At 44.4% G+C, this 24,905-nt stretch overlaps 1 protein-coding gene across 1 annotated transcript in view; it reads left to right on the forward strand.

Annotated features, from left to right (window-relative positions):
• The window catches only part of ADAMTSL3 (ADAMTS like 3), a 293,055-nt gene that overhangs the window by 104,579 nt on the left and 163,571 nt on the right, over positions 1 to 24,905 (forward strand). Inside the window, exon 6 of the mRNA XM_039216731.1 lies at positions 1,023 to 1,149. Coding sequence (XP_039072662.1) covers positions 1,023 to 1,149 — 127 coding nt within the window. The remainder of the gene's footprint in view (positions 1 to 1,022; positions 1,150 to 24,905) is intronic.

Genomic DNA, 24,905 nt, shown 5'->3' on the forward strand with positions numbered 1-24,905 from the left:
TATATTTATAAAATAAAAAGGAATGTGGCATAGCCCTTCTCCTCATATATGGAAGCTCACAATCTGGCAAATCCGCACACATGCACGCACACACAAATTACTCACAAAAATAATAAGTCACAAAGGACTAAAAGGTAGGCATATGCAGTGAGACATCTTCCATCATTCCTTTCTTGCATTTAAAAATGGCTTATAGGGGTGCCTGGGTGGCTCACTCGGGTAAGCCTCTGACATCCGGTCAGGTCACGATCTCACGATTGGTGAGTTCAACCCCCACATCGGGCTCTGTGCTGACAGCTCAGAGCCTGGAGCTGCTTCAGATTCTGTGTCTCCCTCTCTCTCCGCCCCTCCCCCTGCTCGTGCTCTGTCTCTGTCTCTCTCAAAACTAAATATTGAAATAAATAAAGACGTTTTATAAAGATACCTATGTAGAGATAACAGCAGAGGAAGACACACAGGGTGTAGATATAAATAACGATAAACAGAAAGAGATGTAAAGATACACAATAGAGAGAGATTGGTAAGTATAGAGGTTGAGATAATGTGGAGATGGAGATAAGAACAGAGGAAAAAAGTTTAAAGCATTTAACTCAGAAGGATACATGCGGACTTCAGGGTAGGAGTCATTTTGGAGAGAAAACGACCAGAGTAGGGGTCAGAGGAGAGAGGGCAGGGGTGGGGAGAGCCGGGGCAGTGGAAACAGTGTCTGTAGTGTTCCGTTCACTTTATGTACAGAAAAATCTGGAACTATAAAACATAAATTAAAAAACAAATAATGTGCAGGGAGGGGCAGCTTCACTTCATTGAATCGGGGCCTGGCCTGAGACCCCCCCCCACTCTACCACCCGCCCCCAAGCTAGATCTTGCAAGGCGTTAGGTCATTCATAGTCTGCAAACTCTGTCCTCATGGAAGGGAGCCCCCTCCTGAATCGAAGGGAGCTCCCCGCTGGGGGACGCTTCTGGAAGTCTCTAGAGCTGCGTGTCCCCGTTCTCAGGCTCCTGTCTCCCGCTTCTGTCCGCAGGCGGTGGGCTGCGACCGGCACCTGGGGAGCGGAGCCAGGCAGGACAGCTGCGGCGTGTGCGCCGGCAACGGCTCCACCTGCAGGCTCGTGCGGGGACAGTCCAAGGCGCACGTCTCTCCGGAGAAAAGTAGGTCTGCACCCCCCCCCCATGCCACCCGGTGCCGGGGTAACATTGCCCCTCGCTGAGCTTTTTCACTGGAGAACCCTCGGTCAGATTTCTTCCACAGCGTGTCTGTCACCTCCTGGGTTCCGTTAATTTTTCTAAGACCACTGGCTTCTTTGAATCCTTATCGATACAGGTGTGTGTGTTTTTTTAAGGTTTGTAAAGCCTGAAGTAGTAATTTTTTATTTGCCTCCCTTGATTGCTAACAAGGCAGAAAACGTTGCCTTGCATTTCTTCCCATCTTTCAGTACCTTCTCACCTTTCAATGAACCACGAAAGTCACCTGCTTATTTGTCCCTTTGGATATTGATCTTTTCCGCGTTTGGATGTTGAGCTTTTCCCCATTGCTGTGAGCTTTTGTTACATCGCGAATGTTAACCATTTGCCTCTTCTATTTTATTTTACTCTTAATGTTCAATTTTTTGGTGATACCTGTTTTAAATATTGGCCTCCGTCTGTCACTTGGGTTTCAATATTGTTTGTGTTTATAGGATCAATGGTTTCTAAGTTTTACAACCTCAGAAATTTTCATCTTTTTATTTCAGCGATATCTGCTCTTGTAATCCTGTGACGTGGGGGGCGTTAAACATTTTGGGTAAGGGGCCAGGGCTCTACAGGGCGTCTGTTCTCTGTCCCAGCACGAGCACCCCGTTGCAGCCCCCAAGGCCGGCGCCTAAGCACAGGGCGTGGCTGTGTGCCAATAAAGCTTCATGTGCAGCGTGTCCGTTCAAGCTAGACTTGCTGTAGAATCAGCCGCGGGAACTGGGGAGAAGCGAGAAGTACCCCAAGACCCAAAGGCGACCATGGCAGCTAGCGCAGGGACAGGAAAGGGCCAGGGGCTGAGCGGCCTGTCACCTGTTACTGACTGCAGGAGCTGGGGAAGCCAGTGCCTTGAAGGAGGTGTGGCTGGTGACCCACACCGCCCCTTAGCGCACATCCCGGCGGAAAAGAGGTTCGGCCAGAGCAAGTGAGCGCTTTGAGGGCAGAGGCCACTTTTCTGATGCCAGAGAAATGCTAACGTCCGACTGCTGGGCTGGCGTGTCCTTAGGGACCTCAGCCCTGACCATGTGAGCAAAGACCCTTCCCAAAATACCGTGTACAAGAGTTGCTGTCATCCTGGACATCCCTGTCGTGGGTGCTATTATCGTAGGTTTCCTGCATCTGATTACACGTGGGAAAGCAGACCCTCTGGAGGGGACCTTGCTGAAGTCTGGGGGCGCCCGCCCACTCCGCTGTGACTGTTTCGGAGGCTGCGGTGATGTCCTCCTCTCGGATCCTGCCGGGGGGTGTTCTTCCCCCTTTGGCACCCAGGTGGTGGCCAGACGTCCACCCAGACCCGGGGCCACGCCCATCACCTCCCAGAGCCTTCCTTCCAGAGCATCTGCTCACTGTTCTGTTCCCTCAGTGCAGTTTCCTTTCTTGGCTGGTTTCTACAAGCACCTTTATGTTTCAAAACCTTTTTTCTTTTAATGTTTATTTTTGAGAGAGACAGAGCATGAACAGGGGAGGGGCAGAAAGCGAGGGAGACACAGAATCTGAAGCAGGCTCCAGGCTCTGAGCTGTCAGCACAGAGCCCGGCGTGGGGCTTGAACCCACAGACCATGAGATCATGACCTGAAGTCAGACGTTTAACCGACTGAGCCACCTAGGCGCCCCAAAAACCTTCTTTTTTTTTAAAATTTATTTTGAGAAAGAGAGCGTGGGCATACAAGTGGAGCAGGGGCAGACAGAGAGAGAGAAAGAGAATCCTAAGCAGTCTCTGTGCTGTCAGCACAGAACCTGACACGGGGCTTGATCCCAGGAATTGTGAGATCATGACCTGCAACAAAATCAAGAGTTGGACACTCAACTGACTGAGCCACCCAGGCGCCCCTCAAAACCTTCTTTTATAATTACAGTCTATATGTCCTAGTGACATATAGACATTGCTCTTTGGTAAAAAGGCTTGCTTTTCAAGACTTTGAGTGCACATTAGACATTCATAACAAAGCAGCACACTCTGGTTTTGAAGCTTTCCTTTTTTCCACTTTTAAGGTAAATACATACATGTTTTTATTTTCTTTTCTGACCAAAAAAATAACTAGACTTGTTATAAATTCAGGAGATTAAGTGTAATCTGTATGGTATTTAAGCAATATCTAAACAGCTAAAAGAAATATATAAACATATATCCAAATATACAGAAAAGGAAATGAAAATGGAGTCAAAATGGTTTATAAAAAATTAAACTAAAAAGAGGGGAAACATACAAGGTATACAGAAATTTTAATTAGTTAATTAATTAATTAATTTAAGATTATTTATTTTGAGAGAGAGAGAGAGAGAGAGAGAGAATCTGAAGCAGGCTCTCTGCCTGCAGCATGGAGCCTGAGGTGGGGCTTGAACTCACAAACCATGAAATCCTAACCTGAGCCAAAATTGAGAGTTGGACACTGAACCTACTGAGCCATCCAGGTGCCCCCAAGGCATACAGAAATTAACAGAACAAAGAGGCCTTATTTATAAAAAAAGGCAGCAGGCTGAGTTTGATCCCCAGGTTATAATTTGCGAACCACTGCCTTAAAAGGAAAACACCTATTCCCGTGTGTTTCTGCCAGCACCTCTATGGTCTGTTCTCCACCTGTAAAATCTTCTGGTCATTTGACTTTATTCTGATATAATTTATGACACAGGGATTTTACTTGTTCTCTCCACACGGGGAGGACTCCGTTGGAGGGGGGAGGGGGAGGTGTTCCGGGTGTAGGAAACCCAAAGTGGGTGCCATGGCACTGCACGGTGGCCCGGGCATTCTTGAGAAGCTGTTCACGTGTAGCTGTTCCACTGGACGGGGTGAAGGATGAGACGGCTGGCACTCGGGGCGATCACAGGGGCCTCTGTCATGGCGCTGTACACATCAGGTTAGTAGAGTCACTCCAGCAATTTGGGCAGAGGAGTGACATGGTTAGATTGTGTGTTAGTAAAACAATCCTGGCGGCCTGTGGAGGCTGGACTCCCTGTGAGGTGAGCCTAAAGGCAAGGGCTCCATATGGGAAGTTTTTGTAAGTAGAGGGTGTTGCCTTAGTCCGGGGAAGTGTGGTGGGAGACAGACCAGAGAGACCTTTAGGATGTGGAGCTTGCAGAGTCTGATAATCCATGGAATGGAGACGCAAGAGAAAAGAAGAGAGGGAGATGCCAGCTACCCACTTGAGCAGAAGGGTGGATGTGCTTGCTCTTCACTTGGGTGAGGGATTCCTGAAGAGGAGTCATGTACCACTAGTAAGGGCTCGCCTCCTCGGATCTTCCTTCTCTTGGGAAATTTGCCCCCATAAGTATTAAGTATGTCAGAACCTTTCTGATACCTTCAAAGATATGTTGTTTATGTTTTGTTTAGAGTTAAAGGATTTATCTGGAATACGCCAATCCAGGGCTGCCCAGATGGCTCAGTTGGTTGGGCATCCATCTTTGGCTCAGGTCATGATCTCGTGGTTCATGTGTTCAAGCCCCATATCCAGCTCTGTGCTGACAGTTCAGAGCCTGGAGCTGCTTCAGATTCTGTATCTCCTTCTCCTTCTGCCACTCTTCCTCCCCCCTCCCCCCCACCCACCTCGTCTGTCTCTCAAAAATGAATAAACATTAAAAACATTAAAAAAGGAAATACTCCAGTCCATTGTTAGCTGATAGCAAAATCCCCTTATTGATGGTAAACTAAATTAGGTAAGTCCACCCACAGAGAGTGTGTAGAATATATCCTGAGGCTAAGAATAACATCCTGGGGAACACTTGAGGTCAACGCATGTAGCCAGTAAAGAGCTTTAAAGGAATCTGAATGAGAGAAGATCAAAAGAGTAGGTAAATGCAGGACTTAGCAAAAGCAGTATTGTGGGCGCCAAAGGACTGAGCATTTCCAAAAAGGAGGTAGCAGTCAACCATGTTAACCGCTGCTGTGACGCCAGCGGGAATAGGAATCCAACATGTGCTCTTTGGGAATTCAGTGGCCACCTGTGACCTTAGCAAGAGCGGTCTCAATGAATTTCAGCCGAAGCCAGAACCTGACTGCAGTGGGTGAGAAGTGAACAGAAGTGAAGAGAGATTATATAGATGGAAGGATTTGCCCAGGCAGAAGGAGGGTGCACCCCAGGCCATGTCAGGAGCCGAATAACCATACAGGCACAGCAGGGAACATGGACAGGAATTAGAAGTATCCTAGCATATGGCCTTTTTTTTTCCGTATTGTTCATTAAGAGGTGAGAGTCAGCTGCGTAAGAGCAAGAGCTCTCAGACGTGAGAGTGTTCCCATCAAAGAAAGGAGGGGAAGAAACTCATCAAAGACCATAAAAAGCTAGAGGGATTGCTCTGAGGGCTCCCTGAGATGAGGAGCCATGAATTCGTAGAGGTTCTGATTGGTGGATGTCATGAAGGAGCTGGCTTTGAGTGGTGGCACCAGTGAGGAAGGCTTTCTCCTACAAACCATAGAAAACCCAACTTAAAATACAGGGTGGTCTGCAGTAGACAGCCAAGGTTGGAGAAGCCGTTCTACTTGTCTTTAAAGAACCAGACTCCTCTCTGTCTTCCTCATCATCCTTAGAGTATGGCTTTCCTCTCTGCCATTGCAAAGTCACCATTAGACATTCACACTCATCTACACCCAGACAATAAAGAAGGTAGTCCAAAAGCCACTCCTTGACTGTGGTACCCTTTGTTCAGGAAGGGAAGTCTTTCCCCAACAGGTCTGCCTCCTCGCCCAGAACTGTGGCCTGCGCACACTGGCTTCTAAGGAGCTGGGAATCCACAGATACAGCCTTCTACCAATTCTGTTATTACTAATATTGATACAGTGCTTCAAAATGCCCAGAGTTCTCTTAATTCCACTACCCTCCTTATGTTATAGTTTTGATACTGTCAAACCCACTTCACAGATGAGGAGACAAAGGACCAGAGATGTTAAGGACCATCTCTCATAACTAATTATGAAATGCATTGTAGGGAAGTGGCTAGGAAATTGGGCTCTGGGGTCAGACAGCCTGGGTTTAAATCCTGGGTTTGTTGCTTACTACTGTGTATTTTGGTTTTCTCATTTAAACTGGAAACAGTAATAGCCTTTGTAGAGGTGCTGTCAGGATTGAGTAAATCAGTCGTGCTGAGCATTGCAAATAGTGCCTGGCACCTGGAGAGTGCCCAGTAATTGCTGGCAGTGTTTTTATTAGAAATATGACTCATTTGGGTACCAAAAGATGTCACACCTCTTACGTACATTAAATGTAAATGTGAATATTTATAAATATTAACTGTAAATGTGAATATTTATAAACAGATGTCCAAGTCAACAATCAGTCCGTCTGGGTGTTGCTTTTAAGAGAGCTGCTGATGGGGGTGGAGGGGAACCTTGTCAGAAGTGTGGAGGAAGAGTCAATCGCAGGAGGCAGAGAGGAAAGATTCAGATCAGGGGGAGACCGTGAGGAGCCAGTTTGGACTGTGAAGAGTTAATCCAGGATGGCTTTTGGACGGGAAGATGGGAAGGGAGCAGGTGGTAGCTAAGGTGCTGGGGGAGCATCTAGAGGTAGCGCTGGCTTAAAGACCCTGGAAGTCTCATCAGAAATAGACACTGTCTTGTCAGGGCCCAAAAGAGCCTGGAAATCGTCATAATTCTAATTGAACCAGGGTAGATGCCGAGTGAAATCAGGTCAAGAAACCAGTCTTTCTGGGGACGTGATCCGGGGAGGCTCTGAAATGGGAAGGGAGGGAGGGGGTACCATTTCTCACTCTTGGTAAGGTAGAACATTCTCTCTGTCTCTCTCTCACATTGATTTCAGTTTGTGGATTATGGATCCCTTTGAGAATCATGGAAAGTTGTTGTGTATTTTTTCTCCAGGAAAATGCACGTGTAACCCCAACCCCCAAATTCGCCATTCTGATTTTTTTGAGGGGGGTGGTGTCTCAGACCCCTGTGCCAGTTCGGGACATTCCAGGTCAAAAGCCCCTAAAAATCTAAGCTTTTTAATTAATTTCTACAAAGAACGGGCAACCTGCACCTAGGGACAGATGGCGCAGGACGCGGGTGGAGTGACGTGCTGAAGGAAGGGGCGTGGGGACGGCACCTGGCTCTGCGCGTTGTGCTTGGGCTTCGGGAAAAGTGAGCAGACACATGCTGCTTCTCGTCCTCGATTTTTGTTACAGCCCCTTCAAGTCTGTTACTGCTCTGAACCTGGCCGGCTGAAGCTGTTCTTGGCCGGGGTTTTCCACGGGCCATATGGAAGCACTTCCCTATAATCATGCTTTGTGTGAAAGAAATGTGGGAAATGAAGCCATGTCTGTCCCCGGGTGTGCATCTCCGGGCCTGCGGCGTCCACGACGTTCCTCTGTCCTCTGCCTGCCAAGGAATCTGTCTTCCTTGGGACTCACAGCTGGGGGGGCGGAGGGGGGCCCACATGGCCATTGGCACAGCCTCGCTCTGGACAGAGTGCTCAGGGTTGCTCGCAGGCTGTCATTTCCACCAGGCAGCGAGGCAGATTCAAGGTCTAAGCACCCGGAGCCAAGACTTTTGCTATGAGAAAAATCCGAAATTATTCCAGATCCAACACACACATTTCCTGTTCCGCGGGGCAAGGGGAGACGCTGAACTAACAATGGCACAGATAGCTTTGGAGGTTGGAACAGCGAAGTAGAGGCCACTCGGCCTTTAAAGAGAGAAAACTCTGGACACAGAGAAGCAGGCACAGCTATTTAGAGTCTGGATTTGGACTTAGGAGACTGCGTTGTCGTGTTTTTAGGTTTGTCCACGATTTGGGTCTTGTCCACATCAGGGCACATGTGTAAAGGCAAATAAATAAGCTTAGCTTGTCCGGTCTGGGCTCTTTGTCCATTTTTACCTGGTGGCATCTAAGCCTCTTGGCACAGGGATGTCCAAGGCCACCGACCTGGAACACCAGCATTTCCTGAAGTTTTGACGTTAGGATGATAACCACACCCTCTTAGAAAACATCCTGTGCTGGGTACTCCCAATGGGAATGGAATCCTGTGCCTGGTACTCCTGATGGAAACAGGGTCCTTTGCTCAGTACTCCTGATGGAAATGGAACCCTGAGCCTGGCTGCTTATTAGGAGGACGCTTCTCTTCATACACAGGCCACTTTCCCTTTGACTGTCACTTCCAAAAGTGACTTATGAACCGAACTCAATCCGTAATAGGGAAGACTATCAGCTTGCAATGTGGTAAACAGACTGTCTGCTCACATCATCTCCTTCTGCCTCCCCGTTCATCTTTCTAGGGCACGATGCTGATAGTGTCTCTGTACCAGAGCTGTGTATGGTTGAAGGAGTATTTAAATCTAGCCCCCAGTTCATTGTAATGGGATATTTCCCCTGTTTATTTATTTATAGAGAGGTGAGGAGGGGCAGAGAAAGAGGGAGAATGAGAATCCCAAGCAGGCTCTGCAACTGTCAGCGGGGCTTGATCTCATGAACCAGGAGATCATGATCTGAGCTGAAATCAGGAGTCAGCCTCTTAACCTACTGAGCGACCCAGGCACCCCCTCCCCCATTTAATTCAAGGAGAGAGAGCGTTGCATGGGGGATGGATCCTGAGACTCAACACCTAGGGCCCTAACTTCCTGCTCTTCCAAGTTCTCTCACATGTTTGTGTGTGTTCTGTGTCCTCTGCGTGAGGAGAAACAAGAGCAAAACGACACGCAGCCTCCATTGAGAAAAAGAGCCATGGATTCTGTTTTTCATGGAGTAGCCAGACTGACCATGAACTCCCCAGCTTAAATCCTCTTCATGGATTGACTTCCCACTTAGGCTAAGATCCATACCCTTTCCATAACCTTCAAAGTCTTGCATGGCTGTCTCTATGTTATGTCATGTGTGCCATCTTGCCCCTCATGCACAAGGCTCCGGTCTTAGCATCTGGAAGATTCTAGAGTTCCAAGTGCCCTTCCTGTCATGAACTTTTGCACTGGCCAGTCCCTGGGCCTAGAATCTACTTCCCCTGGCTCTTAACATGGTTGCCGATTTCTCCACCTTGAGCTCCAGGGTCAGCTCCTTAAGGAGCTTTCTCTGACCAATCTACCAGGCTACCAAGCTCATCTCTTTTCTTTTTACTTCCTGTTTGGCCTTTATAAAGCATGTCATAGGAGCTCAACGCATGGTGAACGAATGAACACAGGCTCTTTGCTAGAGATGATTCTGCTTCCCCTTATGGTTTCAGTGGGATTAAATAATTGTGCAACAGAACTTGCCTGGAAGCCAGAGACTGGGGTAATAACCTCAGCTTGGCTGCTAATGCTCTGTGATCTTAGGCAGAACCACAGGACCCTTGGCTTTTTCTTTGCATACTGAGAGCCTTAGCATAGATGATTTCCAAGACTCCTTCTAGCTCTGAAAGTCTATTAAGTATTAAGTAATGTATTTCTTGTTTAAAAAAAAAAAAGCGGATCTTGGGGTGGAATGAAGATCATAGAAATAAGACCCAGGATCTTATATGAAGACATTTTCCAAAGCTTTACTGAAACGGTTCAACCGAGGTGGCTTACCTTTATTCTTAAAGGGCCCAGAAAATGTTATAGATGCAAGAGAAGTGAGCTGGTGCGGAGTCTCCCCTAACCTCTCGTGAGCCACTGCTTGGGTACCTCTTACGCTCCCATCACGACCTGCGTGGGAGGGATTTTATTTACGTGCTGCCCCCTCCCCCCCCGCCCCACTGGCATGTGATCTCCTCAAGGGCCTTGCACACCTGACCCAATACCTGGCACCTGGTGTGTTCTCTGTAGGGGTGTATGGACTTGACTGGCACAGGACTGCATAACCCACTCAGAGCAGCTGCCCACGTGAGTGGGAAGCAGAAGCAACGTATTGGCTGCCACCCACCGTCGCACCTGGAGTCGCCCAGGAGACTCACATCCACCCACCATGGAGCTCTCTGGGCTCACAAATCATAATAATGACTGGGACAGTAATAATAACCCGGGCCTCCCTAGGCCGTCCACCTATGTGCCGGGTGCTGTGCTGAGTGCTTTTACATATGATATGGTTTCTTCCTCACCAGACCCTACAGAGCAGGTACTGGTACAGGCTTCCCTTTGACCGACATGGGCGGTGACCGAGGGCTCAGTGAAACGAAGTGCCTTGTTCGAAGTCTCACACCGAGTCAGTGCTCACGCCACTCTGGCTCCAGGGTCCGTGCGCTTCACGTCGTCCAGAGACGTCTTCCCAGGGTAGCCAGGAGAGCAAGAAATGGGCACTGAGGTCTAGCGGGAAGGGGGCTGAACAAAGGTAGCACATAAATGGAACCAGAAGTGGAGCAAAGGCTGCCTTGGCCAAGCCGCCCACAGGCCCCATCAGAGTCCGGCCTCACAGCTCCTGCTCCAGCGTGCGCATCCAGACTCTGGGAAACTTGGTCCGTGTTGTAGGTCTCAGGCCCTACCCTAGAATTTGGCGGGGGGGGCGCCATAAATCTAGACAATTCTATGTCACCAACTTCTCCAGGTAGTGACTCTGCTATGTGCCTCTGATTAATGCCTCTGCTCTTTAGCCTCTGATGTCCCTATAGCGCGGGAAAGATCATTTTCCCTCTACCCTTCTAGGTTCTTGGCTCACAGCCCCCAAGAACAAGAAGACAGAATAGCAGGAGAAAAAGAAATTAAATTATGTACGTACATACGGGAGCCCCACAAAGATAGGAGACTCAAAGAAGTGGCCAAGGCAGGAAGCTTTTACACTTTTGAAACAAAGGAATGATAGGGGCGCCTGGGTGGCTCAGTCGGTTGGGCGCCCAACTTTGGCTCCAGTCATGATCTCACAGTTCGTGGGTTTGAAGCCCACATCGGGCTCTGTGCTGACAGCTCAGAGCCTGGAGCCTGTTTCAGATTCTGTGTCTCCCTCTCTCTGACCCTCCCCTGCTCATGCTGTGTCTCTCTCAGAAATAAATAAATAAATAAATAAATAAATTAATTAATTAATTAATTTTAAAAAAACACATTAAACAAAGGAATGATAGATTTGTGGAGCATTGACCAGACAAGGGGATCGTGTTGTGGTGAAGTAGCTACAAGGTTGATCCGTGAAGCCTTCTCAGCCCTCAGCTCCCTGTCTCTGGAGATAAAGATACGAGTCCTGGAGACGAGCCTGGGAGCATATGTTCTCAGGCGCCCTGCCTGCCACCCGCCCTTTTGAGGGAAAGGCATTTGAGGCCAGCAAAGAAACCTAGCTCTGGCTTGTGCGCAGACACAGGGCTGATGGCCGAGGACACTCAGGCGCAGGCTCAGCAACACTAGAGTCCCCGGCACATAGCCTGGAGTTAGCTCAGGGCAGGACCGGACCGGGGGGCGGGGGTGTCTCATGGCAGGGCAGGTGTGGGGACGGAGTCCATCTTCAGCTTGCAGCTGGTTGTTCTTGCCAAATCACACCTCCAGCATGTCCCTTCTCTACATGCATGTATTTGTCGGTTTGTTTATTAATGTTTATTTTTGAGAAAGAGACATAGTGTAAGCAGGGGAGGGGCAGAGAGAAAGGGAGACACAAATCCGAAACAGCTCCAGGCTCTGAGCTGTCAGCACAGAGCCCGACGCAGGGCTCGAACCCAGGAACCATGAGATGGTGACCTGAGCCGAAGTTGGATGCTTAACCGACTGAGCCACCCAGGTGCCCCTCTTCTCTACTTTTAAAAAGTGGTTGTTAATTTCTGAGTTTGACTTTCCCCTGTCTTTGCTCTTTGGTGTGTCTCATTTGTCCCACCTCCGGCTACAGAAGGCAGCCTGGACAGTCTTCCAGCTGCAGGGCCAGTGTCTCTACACACTGACTTTCCCGTCATTTGCCTCCCACAATCCTGTACTACTCGCGTAGAGTGGCAGGTGAACTTGGATCAGTCCTGACTCCCTGCCTGTGGAAAGCTGTCAGCCCCTGCTCTGCACAGCGTCACACAGATTACCCCCTTCCAGCGTAAAAGACGCCAAGCGTCGATGGGTACGAGAGCGTTCACAAGCACCGTTCAGTTTACAGAATCCTTTCGTGGCCACGGTCTCATTTGAAAGGAAAATAGGCATTCTTTCCAACGTTTCCATAAGGTTGTGGTCATAATTCGCATTAGCATTTATTGGGATACCTTTCTTCCTTTTTAAAAACACTCCTTTGTTCCTTAGGAATGGAGAGTAGGGACAGGGTATGTGTGTTGGTTTTAGCCTAAAGAAATAGAAGGAGAGGGCGCCTGGGTGGCTCAGTCGGTTGAGCATCCGACTCTTGATTTTGGCTCAGGTCATGATCTCACAGTTCGTGAGTTTGAGCCCCACTTCGGGCCCTGCGCTGACAGTGCAGTCTGCTTTGAATTCTTTCTCTCCCTCTCTCTCTCTCTGCCTCACCCCTCAAAATATAAATAAATATTAAAAAAAAAAAAAAGAACAGAAGGAGAAATAAATGTGCAAGGTCCAGAAAAGTAACATGAAAAATGCCTGACAGTAAGCGCTGTTCAGCAAAACCCCCAACCCGACCGAATTTTAAAAATCAAAAAAACCAAAGAAACCAGGAATGAGAGAGTGGGAATTAGGTTGTCAAAGTGAACATAAAACAACTCTCTTCCCGCATTACCGTGGAGCGCGGATAGTTTAGGTTGGTGCAGTTCTGGTTGGACTTCATCGTAAAAATAAACAATCTGCTATAAATTACAGTCCTTCTGGGCTGACCCTGATGTTTATTGATTAGTTAATATTGTGTGGACAATTTATTTCCCGTACATCTTGCTACTTAGAGAAACTCATCTGCAGCAGGAAATGATACAGAGAACAAATATGATGAAACAGCTGGAATCGAGCACTTCTGTGTGGGAGGGAAATCCGTGGAAGCAAATTTAATGGATCCTTAGCTTAGCCTCGTGATTGCAAAACAAGTGAAACCCATAAAACAGAAGTCTGTGCAGCACAGACTTCTGATGAGTGAGTTTGGGTTTACACAATTATAATGTGGTTGCACAGTAGAAGGGTGAAGAGTAATTTTTGATTCTGACCTCAGTTCTACTGCCTTGAAAATCTGTGACCTTGGCAAGGTCATTTCAACCTGGAAAAAAAAAATCCAGTTCTCTTAACTGTAGAAAAGTTAATAAAAATTTTATGCTAACTTTATTAGAATAAAGGAGGTAATTTATCTCAGTGAGGTTTGAATAACTTAACCCTTACCCAGCCCTACTGGTAGTTCTCTTCTAAGCCCTGTGCGTAACTTACCTTCTTGAATCTTCTCGAAACTCCCTTGAAACAAGTATACTTATTATCCTTATTTTACAGCTGTCACTGAGGCTCAGAGAAAGCAGGAAACTTGCCCAAGGTCACACAGCAGCTGTGGCAACACTTGTATTCCAACCCAGGCTGTGTGCCCCGGGCATCTGTGACCCTAACCACCAATCCATATGGCCTTTCCTGATAGTTTGTAGAGTAAAATAATGCAGGTGACATTGAGCGTGTGATCAGCAGCCACCCTGGAAGATGGCCCAGTGAGTAGCAGTGTTGAGGATCTCTTCCCCCAAATTTAAGAGACACGTATCATATGATTTCTCTCCTATGTGGAATTTGAGAAACACCACAGATGAACATAGGGGAAGGGAAGCAAAATGAGACAAAAACAGAGAGAGAGGCAAACCGTAAGAGGCTCCTAAATACAGAGAACGAAATGGGGGTTGCCGGGGTGGGGGTGGGGGGATGATGGGCATTAAGGAGGGCGCTTGTTGGGATGAGCACTGGGAGTTCTATGTAAATGATGAATCACAGGCTTTTACTCCTGAAGCCAGGACTACACTGTATGTTAACTAACTTGAATTTAAATTTAAAAAAGGTTTTGGAATAGTCCAAGCACTGAAAATACTCAGCCAGAACCAGTACCCGCCGCCATCACCGCCACCACCGATCTGAGTGTTCCCAGGCACGGGAACATCATATTGTTGGGTGGCACCGAGAAGGAGACTCTCCTCCAGGCGCTATGTTCTCAGCCACCAGATCCTATACCATTAGAAAGAATATGTTAAAGCAGCCTCAGAAATCAGATCTGACTGGTGGCCTCTTTTGCACACTTGTGATATGACGCATTAAATGGTCTGTCCGTGGCGTGCCCGGACACACGAGTGTCAGCCTGCTCACGCTGTATTCACACCTGATTCCTCCCCCCCCCCCCCCCCCCCCGCATGGTCTCCAGCTCTGGGGAGCTCCAGACCACGGGGGAATGGACCCGGAAGATGAGAATAGACAAGACAGACAAAGCCTGATTGCCGTATTGATATCAGAATGAGTAGAACTTCAGGCAAAAAAGAAAGTAACAAAGGTGAGTATTTTAGATCCATCGATCATCAAAAATCAGTTTGAAATATTTGCAAACAAATGCCATTACATCAAAATATATTTTACAAACCCTTTAAGTGTTTAAGAAGAAATTGGAAGAAATAAAGCTGCTATGAGAACCTTGACACGCTCTGACACACGATGTAATTATTGTTACATTAACGGGTATTACTGAACATTGCATTTGGAGGAAATATACTGCCTTTTCAAGCAGTTACAGACCATTTAGAAGAACTGATCGTATGCTAGACTCCGAAGAAGACTGTGAAAAACATCTCAGTAAAAGAGAAACCACCAGAAGAGACACCGCCCTGCAGCTGCACGCAGGAGTAAGTGTCTTCCTCTCCAGGGCTAATTAATGTCTCCATCTGTGTCCTGGATTCCAGCCCCGCTGCTTCCTCAGAGGTCTCCCACTGCCCATCATCTCCTCTCTCTCCTCTCTCCCTCCCTCTCTTCCTTTCCCATCAGGGTTAAAAGAGACCCCAGATTTCTTCCATTTTAAATACAAGTATAATTTTTGTCCAAGTATAACTAATAGGTAGCGTTATGTTTCAGGTGTACAATATAGTGAGTCAACAATTCTGTACACTACTCAGTGCTCATCACGACAGGTGCTGAACAGCACGGGTCACCTGTTTCACCCCCCACCCCACTCCCCTCTCCTCCGGTGCCCATCAGTGTGTTCTCTGTACTTTAGAATCTGGGTTGGTTGGTTGTTTTGGTCTCTTTTGTTACTTTGTTCATTTATTTTGTTTCTTAACTTCTACAAATGAATGATCATATGGTATTTGTCTTACTCTGTTTGACTTTTTTCATTTAGCATAATACTCTCCAGTTCCATCTATATGGTTGCAAATGGAAACATTTCATTCTTTTAGATGGCTGAGTAATATACCATTGTATATATATCACCTCTTCTTTATCCATTTACCAATCAGTGCACCACTTGGGCAGTTTCCCTATCTTGGCTGTTGTAAAGCATGCGGCAGTTGCTGTAGGGGTGCATATATCTTTTCAAATTAGTGTTATCATTTCCTTTGGCTAAATACCCAGTATCAGAATTAGTGGATTCTATGGTAATCCTGTTTTTGATGTTTGAGGAACTTCGCTGTTTTCCACGGCGCCTGCACCAGTTTGCATTCCCACCGACATTGTATGAGGGGTCCGTTTTCTCCAGTCCTTGTTATATCTTGTTTTTGACGTTAGCTGTTCTGACAGGTGCAAAATCATATCTGACTGTGGTTTTAATTTGCATTTCCCTGATGATGAGTGATGTCAAGCAAGCATCTTTCTAAAAATTACGTGTGCATTAGATATAAAAATATATGTGTTTTAAGTTCTCCACATCTTTAGCTGCTACCCTAATCTTTCATCTACCTTTACTGACAGCTTTTGGAAAAAAAAACTGCTTATACTTCCTCTCTGCTCTTTCATTGTCACTTTATTTCTCAAACCATAGCCTCCTGTGCCCGCTACTAATTGAAACTGCTTTCACAAAGCCCGTTAACTTTTTTTTTTTACTCCTATAGAGGCTTTAGTACTTCAGGTATCTCCCTGCTCAAAATCCTCTATCTTACTAGACTTCTCACTGCGTTTCTGGTCAAAGGTAGAGTTTTGCCATTTCTGCAGGCAAGGTGAGACATGATGACAAGTTTGTGGCCATGGCCTGGGCCTCCCTTATGTCATCATGACCGGCATCTCCCCCCTCTCTGCGCCGTATCAGCGCTACAAAAACGGGCTCACAAGCGTACAGAATCACTACCCCCGGGGAGGCTGCGAGATGGACACGATCTTGACTCCACCCTGCGCTTCTGGGTCAGGATTTCAATGGCTGGGGCAGGAATCTGTGCCTTCACAAGTTCTCCGGGTGCTTCTGGGAGGTACTGCCCTGTAAACGTATCACCAAGCCTTCCTCAGATGTATCCCACTGTACTGGAGAGTTCCAGAAATGCTAGGAGATTGGCCCTCAGGAGAAGATACTTAACACTGTATAGTAAGTGTGCGCTTCTCTCCCAGGTTAACACTATGAACACTTAGGGATCCGTGGCCTTCTCTGCAGCAGAACATTTGTTCCCAGGGTTGAGCTAGTCTGGCTAAAATCAAATGCCACACGTTCTGGTCTGAGAGGTTGCAGTTGAGGGTGTAACTGTCAGTGGGTGGTGGGTGTAGCACACACACACGCACATAACAATATCTGTAATGCAAGCCATGTTTACGAACACTTATACCTCTAAAGAATGGAATTGGTTTGGGGTCTGTGAGGTCATAGCGGGTGACTTTTACCATCCACTGTGTGTATGTCCTTCGTACCCTTTTGTATTTTTACAAAAAAGATTCCTTAACCTTACCATCATAAATTATTGATATATATTATACATATTCAACAATTTCCCCCCACCCCGAGAAGAATACACACTAAGATGATAACATTGGTTTGTGATTGATTCATGACGTCCTTATTTTCTTGGCCCGGATGCTCTAAATTTTGCACAGAATACAGATAGCACATTGTATATGCAATAAAAGTTTGTTCTGAAAATGCACGTAAATTAGAAGGCTTTCCCTGAGCTGATGGAACCCTGTTTGGGCACATCACTCAGGCTGAGCACTCTGGCCGACTCTTTATGGGCTTAGGCTGTCGTATCTGTGAGTTGTGCTTGTCCTGTGTGAACGATACAACACAGAGCTTCGCACACGTATGCATTTGAGGGCCACACAGAATTGATCATTAAGTATAATTTTTTTGACAACTGAATTTTATCACTGAGATTTTTTGTCTATTAGTTCTCAAAAGCCTGCTTTATCTTGTTAAAGTGTTGACGTAGGAAGGTATGCCGTGATCTATTTAACCAGACCCGTGTTAATGAGCATTTAGGGTTTTTTTTCTTAGTTTTGCAATGCTTGTTCACCTTTGCATCAGTGTATCTTTGATTACATGTTTTTATTTTTCAGAGACACTGCTAATCTTTCCCTCAATAGGATTTACCATCATCCTCACAAACAGATTAAAATGTGTGAGGGCATTTCATTTTTACTAATAGGATAAGTGAAATGTATTTTGTTTTCAATTTGCATTCTGTGATTTCCAGTGAGTTGGGCATCTTTTCATAAGCTTCTGGTCATTTCAGTTCTAGGGGCGCCTGGGTGGCTCAGTTGGTTAGGCGTCTGACTTTGGCTCAGGTCATAATCTCATGGTTGGTGAGTTTGAGCCCCGGGTCAGGTTCTGGGCTGACAGCTCAGAGCCTGGAACCTGCTTTGGATTTTGTGTCTCCCTCTCTCTGCCCCTCCCCCACTCATGCTCTGTCTCTCAAAAATAAATAAACATTAAAAAATAAGTTAAAAAAATCTTTTTCCTGTGAACTAGTTTTTTAAGCATTTGGCCAATTTTCCTACTAATTTATGTTAGTGCTTTTTCCTTATTCATTTGTAAGCACTCTTTATATATTAAGGAAACTATAATTATAATTTGGGGGGCACCTGGGTGGCTCAGTCAGTTAAGTATCCAACTTCAGCTCAGGTCATGATCTCATGGTTTGTGAATTCAAGCCCCTCATCAGGCTCTGTGCTGACAGCTCAGAGCCTGGAGTCTGCTTTGGATTCTGTGTCTCCGTCTCTCTCTGCTCCTCCCGTGCTCATGCTCTGTCTCACTCTTTTTCAAAAATGAAAAGAAACATTAAAAATTTGTTTTAATTATAATTTTTTCTGTCCTTGACATTTAATTTTATGTCTAATTTTTATGTCAAATGAATTACTCTTTTCCATTTCCTCAAGGCATTTTTATGTCTAGAGGGAGATTTAAAGTTTTCTTTCCGTAGGTCATGTTCATTTTTAAAAAGTTTATTCCAAGGAATTCCCTCTTTTTTTCTCTCTTCCATTATGTTTTCTAACTGAAGATGGTTGGTATTTCTGAAAGCTACTCAGTTTTGAATATAGGTGCACCTAAGAGATATTGCAGGTTCAGCCCCAGACAGCTACAATAAAGTGAGTATCACAATAAAGTGAGTCAAATGAACTTTCAGTTTCTCAGTGCATATCAAAGTTAGGTTTACACTGTACTATAGTCTAGGAGTTGTGCTATAGTATTACATCTTAAAAAAATAAACAATGTATATACCTTATTTAAAAAATACTCTATTTTTGGGGCACCTGGGTGGCTCAGTCAGTTAAGCATCCGACTTTGGCTCTTGCGGCTCATGAGTTCAAGCCCCACATCAGGCTCTGGGCTGACAGCTCAGAGCCTGGAGCCTGCTTGGAATTCTGTGTCTCCTTCTCTCTGCCCCTCACCCACTCATGCTCTCTCTCTCTCTCAACAATAAATAAACATTAAAAAATAGTCTGTTGTTAAAAATGCTATTATCTGAGCCTTTAGTAATATTCGTGGATCACAGATCACCGTAACAAATACAATAAAAATGCAAAAGTTTGAAATATTGTGAGAATTACCAAAATGTGACACACACACATAAAGTAAGCAAACGCTATTGGAAAAATGACACTGATAGACTTGCTCAATGCAGGGTTGCCACAAACCCTTAATTTGTTTAAATAAAAAAAGCAATGTCCACAAAGTATAATAAAATAAAATGCAGTGAAATGAAGTATGCACGTAGTAATTTCCTCCTGATTTCTAATGCTTAGACTATTTTGTCTTGCCCAATTACTTTGACTAGAATCCCTAAAGATCTTAAATAAATGGGAGTAATTAATATCCCATCATTTCCCTATTTAAGTAGCAATGTTTCTAATATTTAAGCATGAAGTATACTTATCATGACACTGGCATTTTAAATCACATTATAAACATTTGTTTTTATTATATTTACAGAGGTTTTTTTTTTTTGATCAAGAAGAGCTAGTGAATTTTACCAAGTGCTGGAAAACTATTGATAATGCATAATCAATAATAAATAATAAACTAATGCATAATTTTTATACATTAATATGGTAAATCACATCAATAGATTTCTTAGTTTTGAATCATACTAGCATTTCTTGGGTGATCCGTTTGGATATGGTGCATAGTTATTTAAATTTTCTGCTGGGTTCTTGGGGAGCCTGGGTGGCTCAGTTGTTAAGCGTCTGACTTTCAGTTTTGGCTCAGGTCATGATCTCATGGTTCACGGGATCACACCCTGTGCCCAGCTCTGTGCTGACAGCGTGGAGCCTGCTCGGGACTCTCCCCCTCTCTCTGCCCTGCCCCGCCTGTGCTCGTTCTCTCTCTCAAAATAAATAAATAAACTTTAAAAAAATTACAACTAGATTCTATTTCAAATATTTTATTTACTACTTTGGTACTGAATAGATAGTAACATTGGAATGTATTTTTTTCCCTCAAATTCATGGGAATTATCAAGCATGCATAGAAGCTGAAATATAACATAATTAACTTCTGTTCACCCTCCACCTAGATTCAGTTATTTATACTTTGCTACATTTGTTTAATCTAGCTGTGTAGCTATCCATCCATTCAACTAGCTAACTGAGCTGAATGAGAATTAGTTATGGACATCAGAACATTTACATATGAATATTATCATCACTCTCTTAAAAATAAGGATCTTGTTCTCTATAATACCATCTCATTATTGAAAAGTATTTACCATATTAAAATATTATCTGAAGTCCAATCCATTTATAAATTTCTCCTGTTATCCCAATAATATCTTTTGTAGGGTTTTTTTTGCCCCTTGAGACAGTCAAAGATCACTTATTGTATTTAGTTATTCTGTCTCTTTCTTTTCTTTTTCTAAACCACTTATTTTTTTTCATGGTATTGACATTTTAGAGTTCATTCTAGTTGTCTTATAGAATTTCTTATATTCTGGATTTGTCTGATTGCCATTACCATTTAGCCTGTCTCCTTCATGTATTTCCTGTAAACTAAACAGTGAGGGCTGAGGAGGAACACATCAGTGTGATACTGTGGGCTTTATGTCGCATCATACTGGGAAGCTCAGGACATCAGCGTGTCCCAATATTAGTAGTTCTGAGTTTGATCACTTTCCAAGGTGGTGGCACAGAGATTGCTCTCTTCTGTAAATCCATGTTGCCCTGTAGGAAGACTGCAAAGTGTTATTGGACAAGGTGTAAATATTCTGTCTTGCAACGATTTTGCACGCCATGAGTTTAGCATCCACTGTTGATCTTTGCTTGAAATAGTACTTCTACTGGGCTTTGTTTGCAAGTGGTGAGCTTCTAACTGTCATTACATCTACATTTACCTTGCAGACATTCTTCTGCAAAGAAGACCCCTCCTTCTCACCTCTTTTTTATTTCTCACTCTACATTCAGGGATTTTTATTTATTCAATGCTTTATAATATCGTAGGCAATATGGAGTGCCTGGGGGCTCAGTCGGCTAAGCATCCGACTTCGGCTCAGGTCATGATCCCATGGTACGTGAGTTCCAGCCCTGTGTTGAGCTCTGAGCCGACAGCTCGGAACCTGGAGCCTGCTTTGGATTCTGTGTCTCCCTCTCTCTCTGCCCCTCCCCTGCTCATGCTCTCTCTCTCTCTGTCTCTCAATAGTAAATAAACATTAAAAATCATATCCTAGGCAATATTCATTTTGGGCCCCAAATTGTCCAAAATGGGTCCAATAGAGGAACTTTAGGCTGACTCCTTTTGACAGAATTCCATTGGATCTTAAACACTGCCTTGGTTTCTAAAAGGCTGACCTTGAAATTTTCCCTTCCCTAGACCTAGAATCACCTGTTTTTAATGGAACCTTGGTTCTTTTAAATGGGAAATGGTATTTAGGATGCAAGATGTAGGCAGTATGGAATGTTCCTTGGGAATCTTGATTCCAAGCCCTATTCATCGCAGAGAATTTTGAAAATATAGACTGCAGAAAAAATGAAGATCTCTCACCTCTGGGCTTATTCATTTTATTTTATGATTTCTTTATTTTTATCAAATTTATTTTCCAGTTTTATGAGATTTAATTGACATATCCAGCACTATAAGTTTAAGGTGTTCGGCATATTGACTTGACCTACGTATATATGCGAAATGATTAGCACAGTGTTTAGTTAACACTCATATAGTTACAAAACAACGTTTTATATGCGAAATGATTAGCACAGTAAGTTTAGTTAACACTCATATAGTTACAAAACAACGTTTCCCCTTTGATGAGAACTTTTAGAATCTATTCTCTCAGCTACTTTCAGAGGTACCATGCAGCAGTGTTAACAATAGTCACCACTAGTGTTTTATTAGAGAATTCTGCACAAGGTTTTGGGAGAAAATTTTCAGGAAATCACAACCTGTTACTTTGCTACTTATTATTCACTTTTTAAATTTAGTGTTATTGACACATAATGTTACATTAGTTTTATGTGTGCAACATTGTAGGTGATTTGACAAGGTTTAACAACCAAAAGTTTTGGTCCATATTGCCAAACTGCCCTCCAAAACATGTTGCCAGTTACACTCCCACTCAGCTTTAGCAACTTGTCTGCTTTCTCCAGTTTTCCCAATGTGGCTGTTGTCAGTCTTTGTAATTTGCCAGAAGGATAGATTAAAACCTTAAAGTGTATTTTTATTATGTTAATTTTTCATAATTTTGAACATTTTCTTATGCTCATGAGTCATTTGTGATTAATTTTCCTTGAAATACCTTCTTAGGTATTATATCCATCAAGAATTGAAAGAGAGGGGGCACCTGCGTGGCTCAGTCAGTTGAGTGGTCTAGCCTCAGTCTCCGCTCAGGTCAGGATCTCAGGGTTGTGAATGTGAGTCCCCTGTTGTGGAATATTGTCTTATTACTAATAGGCATTTTCTCCTAATTTTCTTATGTTCCTATAGATTTTGCTTTATTTTAGTACGATTCATCTAAAGTGTATATGAAGGTCATGAAAGCTGAATTATTCTCTAGATAATTATAAAGTGCTCTTCCTTTAAATATTTATTTATTTATTTATTTATTTTTAAATGTTTATTCATTTTTGAGAGAGAGAGAGAACAAGCAGAATAGAGGCACAGAGAGGGAGACACAGGATCTGAAGCAGGCTCCAGGCTCTGAGCTGTCAGCACAGAGTCCAGTGTGGGGCTCGAACCCACAAACAGTGAGATCATGACCTGAGCCAGTCAGATGCTCAACCGACTGAGCCACCCAGGCAGCCCTATATTAAGACTCTTTTTAAAAATGTAATCACAAAAACCATTATTACGTCTAAAAATTAATAATCCTTCATGTCACCAAATATCTGGTCTATGTTCATTTTTCTCAGATCATCTCATCAATATTATAGTTTACTTGTTTAGATTAAGTATGGTTTCCTTTAGCTCTTTGAGCATATTTAAAATAGCTTATTTAAGATTTTTGTCTAAAATTCCACTTCTGGGCTTTTTCAGAGACCGTTCCTATTGGTTGCTATTTTTCCCCTGTGGTTGGGCCATCCTTTTTTGTTCTTTTGTAGGTTTTGCAACTTTTTGTTGAGAATTGGACGTCTTCTGGAAATCAGATTCTCCGTGCCTCCCTCCCCGCCCCTGCAGGGAGTTTGTTACTGTTTGTCGCTACTGTTTGTTTAGTGATTTTCTCTGAACCAGTTTTGGGAGGTCTGTGTCCTTTGTGCCACTAGCTCTGGAAGACTCTTCGCAGTTGGTTCAGTGGTCAGCTAGTGATGGGATGGAGACTTAGCGTCTGAAATCGGAAAGTCTTTGCTGAAGGGCCCTGTGTGCAGGCTGAGGCACAGTTCAAAACTCAGCCAGGCATCGACAACTCGGTTTTAACCTTCACTTCCTGCTCCTTGCAGAGCGTCCAGGTCAGCCAGGGGTGGGAACTTAGGGCCTTCTCAGGTCTTTTCTGAGTATACTCACAATCCTGAGGAGGCACATGGCAGGCCCATTTGTGTGGCCCTCTAGATTCCCAGGAATACAATGGAGCTTTTTTTTTTTAATGCTTTTATAAAATTTATTTTTGAGAGAGACGGAGACAGAATGTGAGTAGGGGAGGGGCAGAGAGAAAAGGTGACGCAGAATTGAGTTGTCAGCACAGAGCCCAACGCAGGACTCAAACTCATGAACCATGAGATCAGGGCCTGAGCCAAAGCCAGCTGCTTTAACCCACTGAGCCACCCAGGCATCTCTACAATGGGGCTTTCCAAAGCCCCCAGAAGACATCTCTATTTCTCCAGATTTTCCTCTGAAGCTTTTTGAATAGCCTATTGTTTTCTTCAACAGTTATCTACTTACCACCTTGGGCAGCCTCATTGTTAACCAATTGCCTCTGATTGTTTTGGGCAAGCGCCTCTCAGGAAAAGGCTGTTTGTTCTGGGCAAGCTCCTAGGTAGGTACAACAAAGACAGCCTTGTGAATGAGGTCCCCAGGGAACCACAGTGCAGGCCAAACAAGGACAGTTGAGAATTGGGCCTTTGAAGAAGCTCCAACCATATTCTGCCCCTGCTGGCTGCTGATTTTCACACTGATTATATTGTTGGTCTTCAAGGTTACAACAGAGGCTGGGAATGGGGGATGTGGGAATAGGCAATTTAAAATGCCACAAAACTTGTTCTTATCAGGTGTTTTTCTTGAATAAATTTTTCTCAGGTTGCTGCAAGCCTTGAAACGGTGGATTCTCACAGTGCTTTCTAGTATTTTCATGGAAAAAGGGCTCTCAGAGTTCCTTACTCCATCATTTTTGCTTGCTTATTCAAGTTAGTCTCTAAATAAGGTCTGTAGGTTGCATTTGGATGTTATGTCTCTTCATTATTTTTTTAATTACAAGTACATCCTTTTTATCCTTAATTATGTTTAATTTATTTTTTTGAGAGGGAGAGAGACAGAGTGTGAGCAGGGGAAGGACAATGAGAGAAGGAGACACAGAATCTGAAGCAGCTCCAGGCTCTGAGCTAGCTGTCAGCACAGAGCCCAATGTGGGGCTTGAACTCACAGACTACAAGATCATGACCGGGGGTGAAGTTGGATGCTTAACTGACTGAGCCATCCAGGTGCCCCCGTTTTTAATTATAAGTACACCCTTCTCTTTTTTTCCCTTGCCATTTATTTGTTAAGGGAACTGCTCATTTGTCTCACATGTTTTCCCATAATCTATATTTTTCTCATCATATTTCCATGATGTGGTCTATTATGTTCCTTTGCACTCTACATTTCATGTAAATAAGTAGTTAGATGTAAAGGCTTGATCATATTCTGATGTGTTTGCTTATTTTGGTAATAATACTTTAAAGTTGGTTTTATGCATTTCCTATTGCATCATATTAAGAGGCACATAATGTATGATTTTCTGTCTCATTGTGATGCTGTAGCCATCAGTGATAATTAATGTCTAAATGATGATATTATGTAAGTGCTTCATTTATCAGCTTGGATGCTTCTATAAAGAAAAACTTCACCTCATAAACTGTTTGGTTTCCCTGAAGTGCAATTTGTGTGGAAAAGCATGGTGAATGCATTATTCTTTTGACTTTACCA

Source organism: Hyaena hyaena, unplaced genomic scaffold (assembly GCF_003009895.1).
Source record: "Hyaena hyaena isolate Hyena2069 unplaced genomic scaffold, ASM300989v1 scaffold_13, whole genome shotgun sequence".
Taxonomy (NCBI): Eukaryota; Metazoa; Chordata; class Mammalia; order Carnivora; family Hyaenidae; genus Hyaena; species Hyaena hyaena.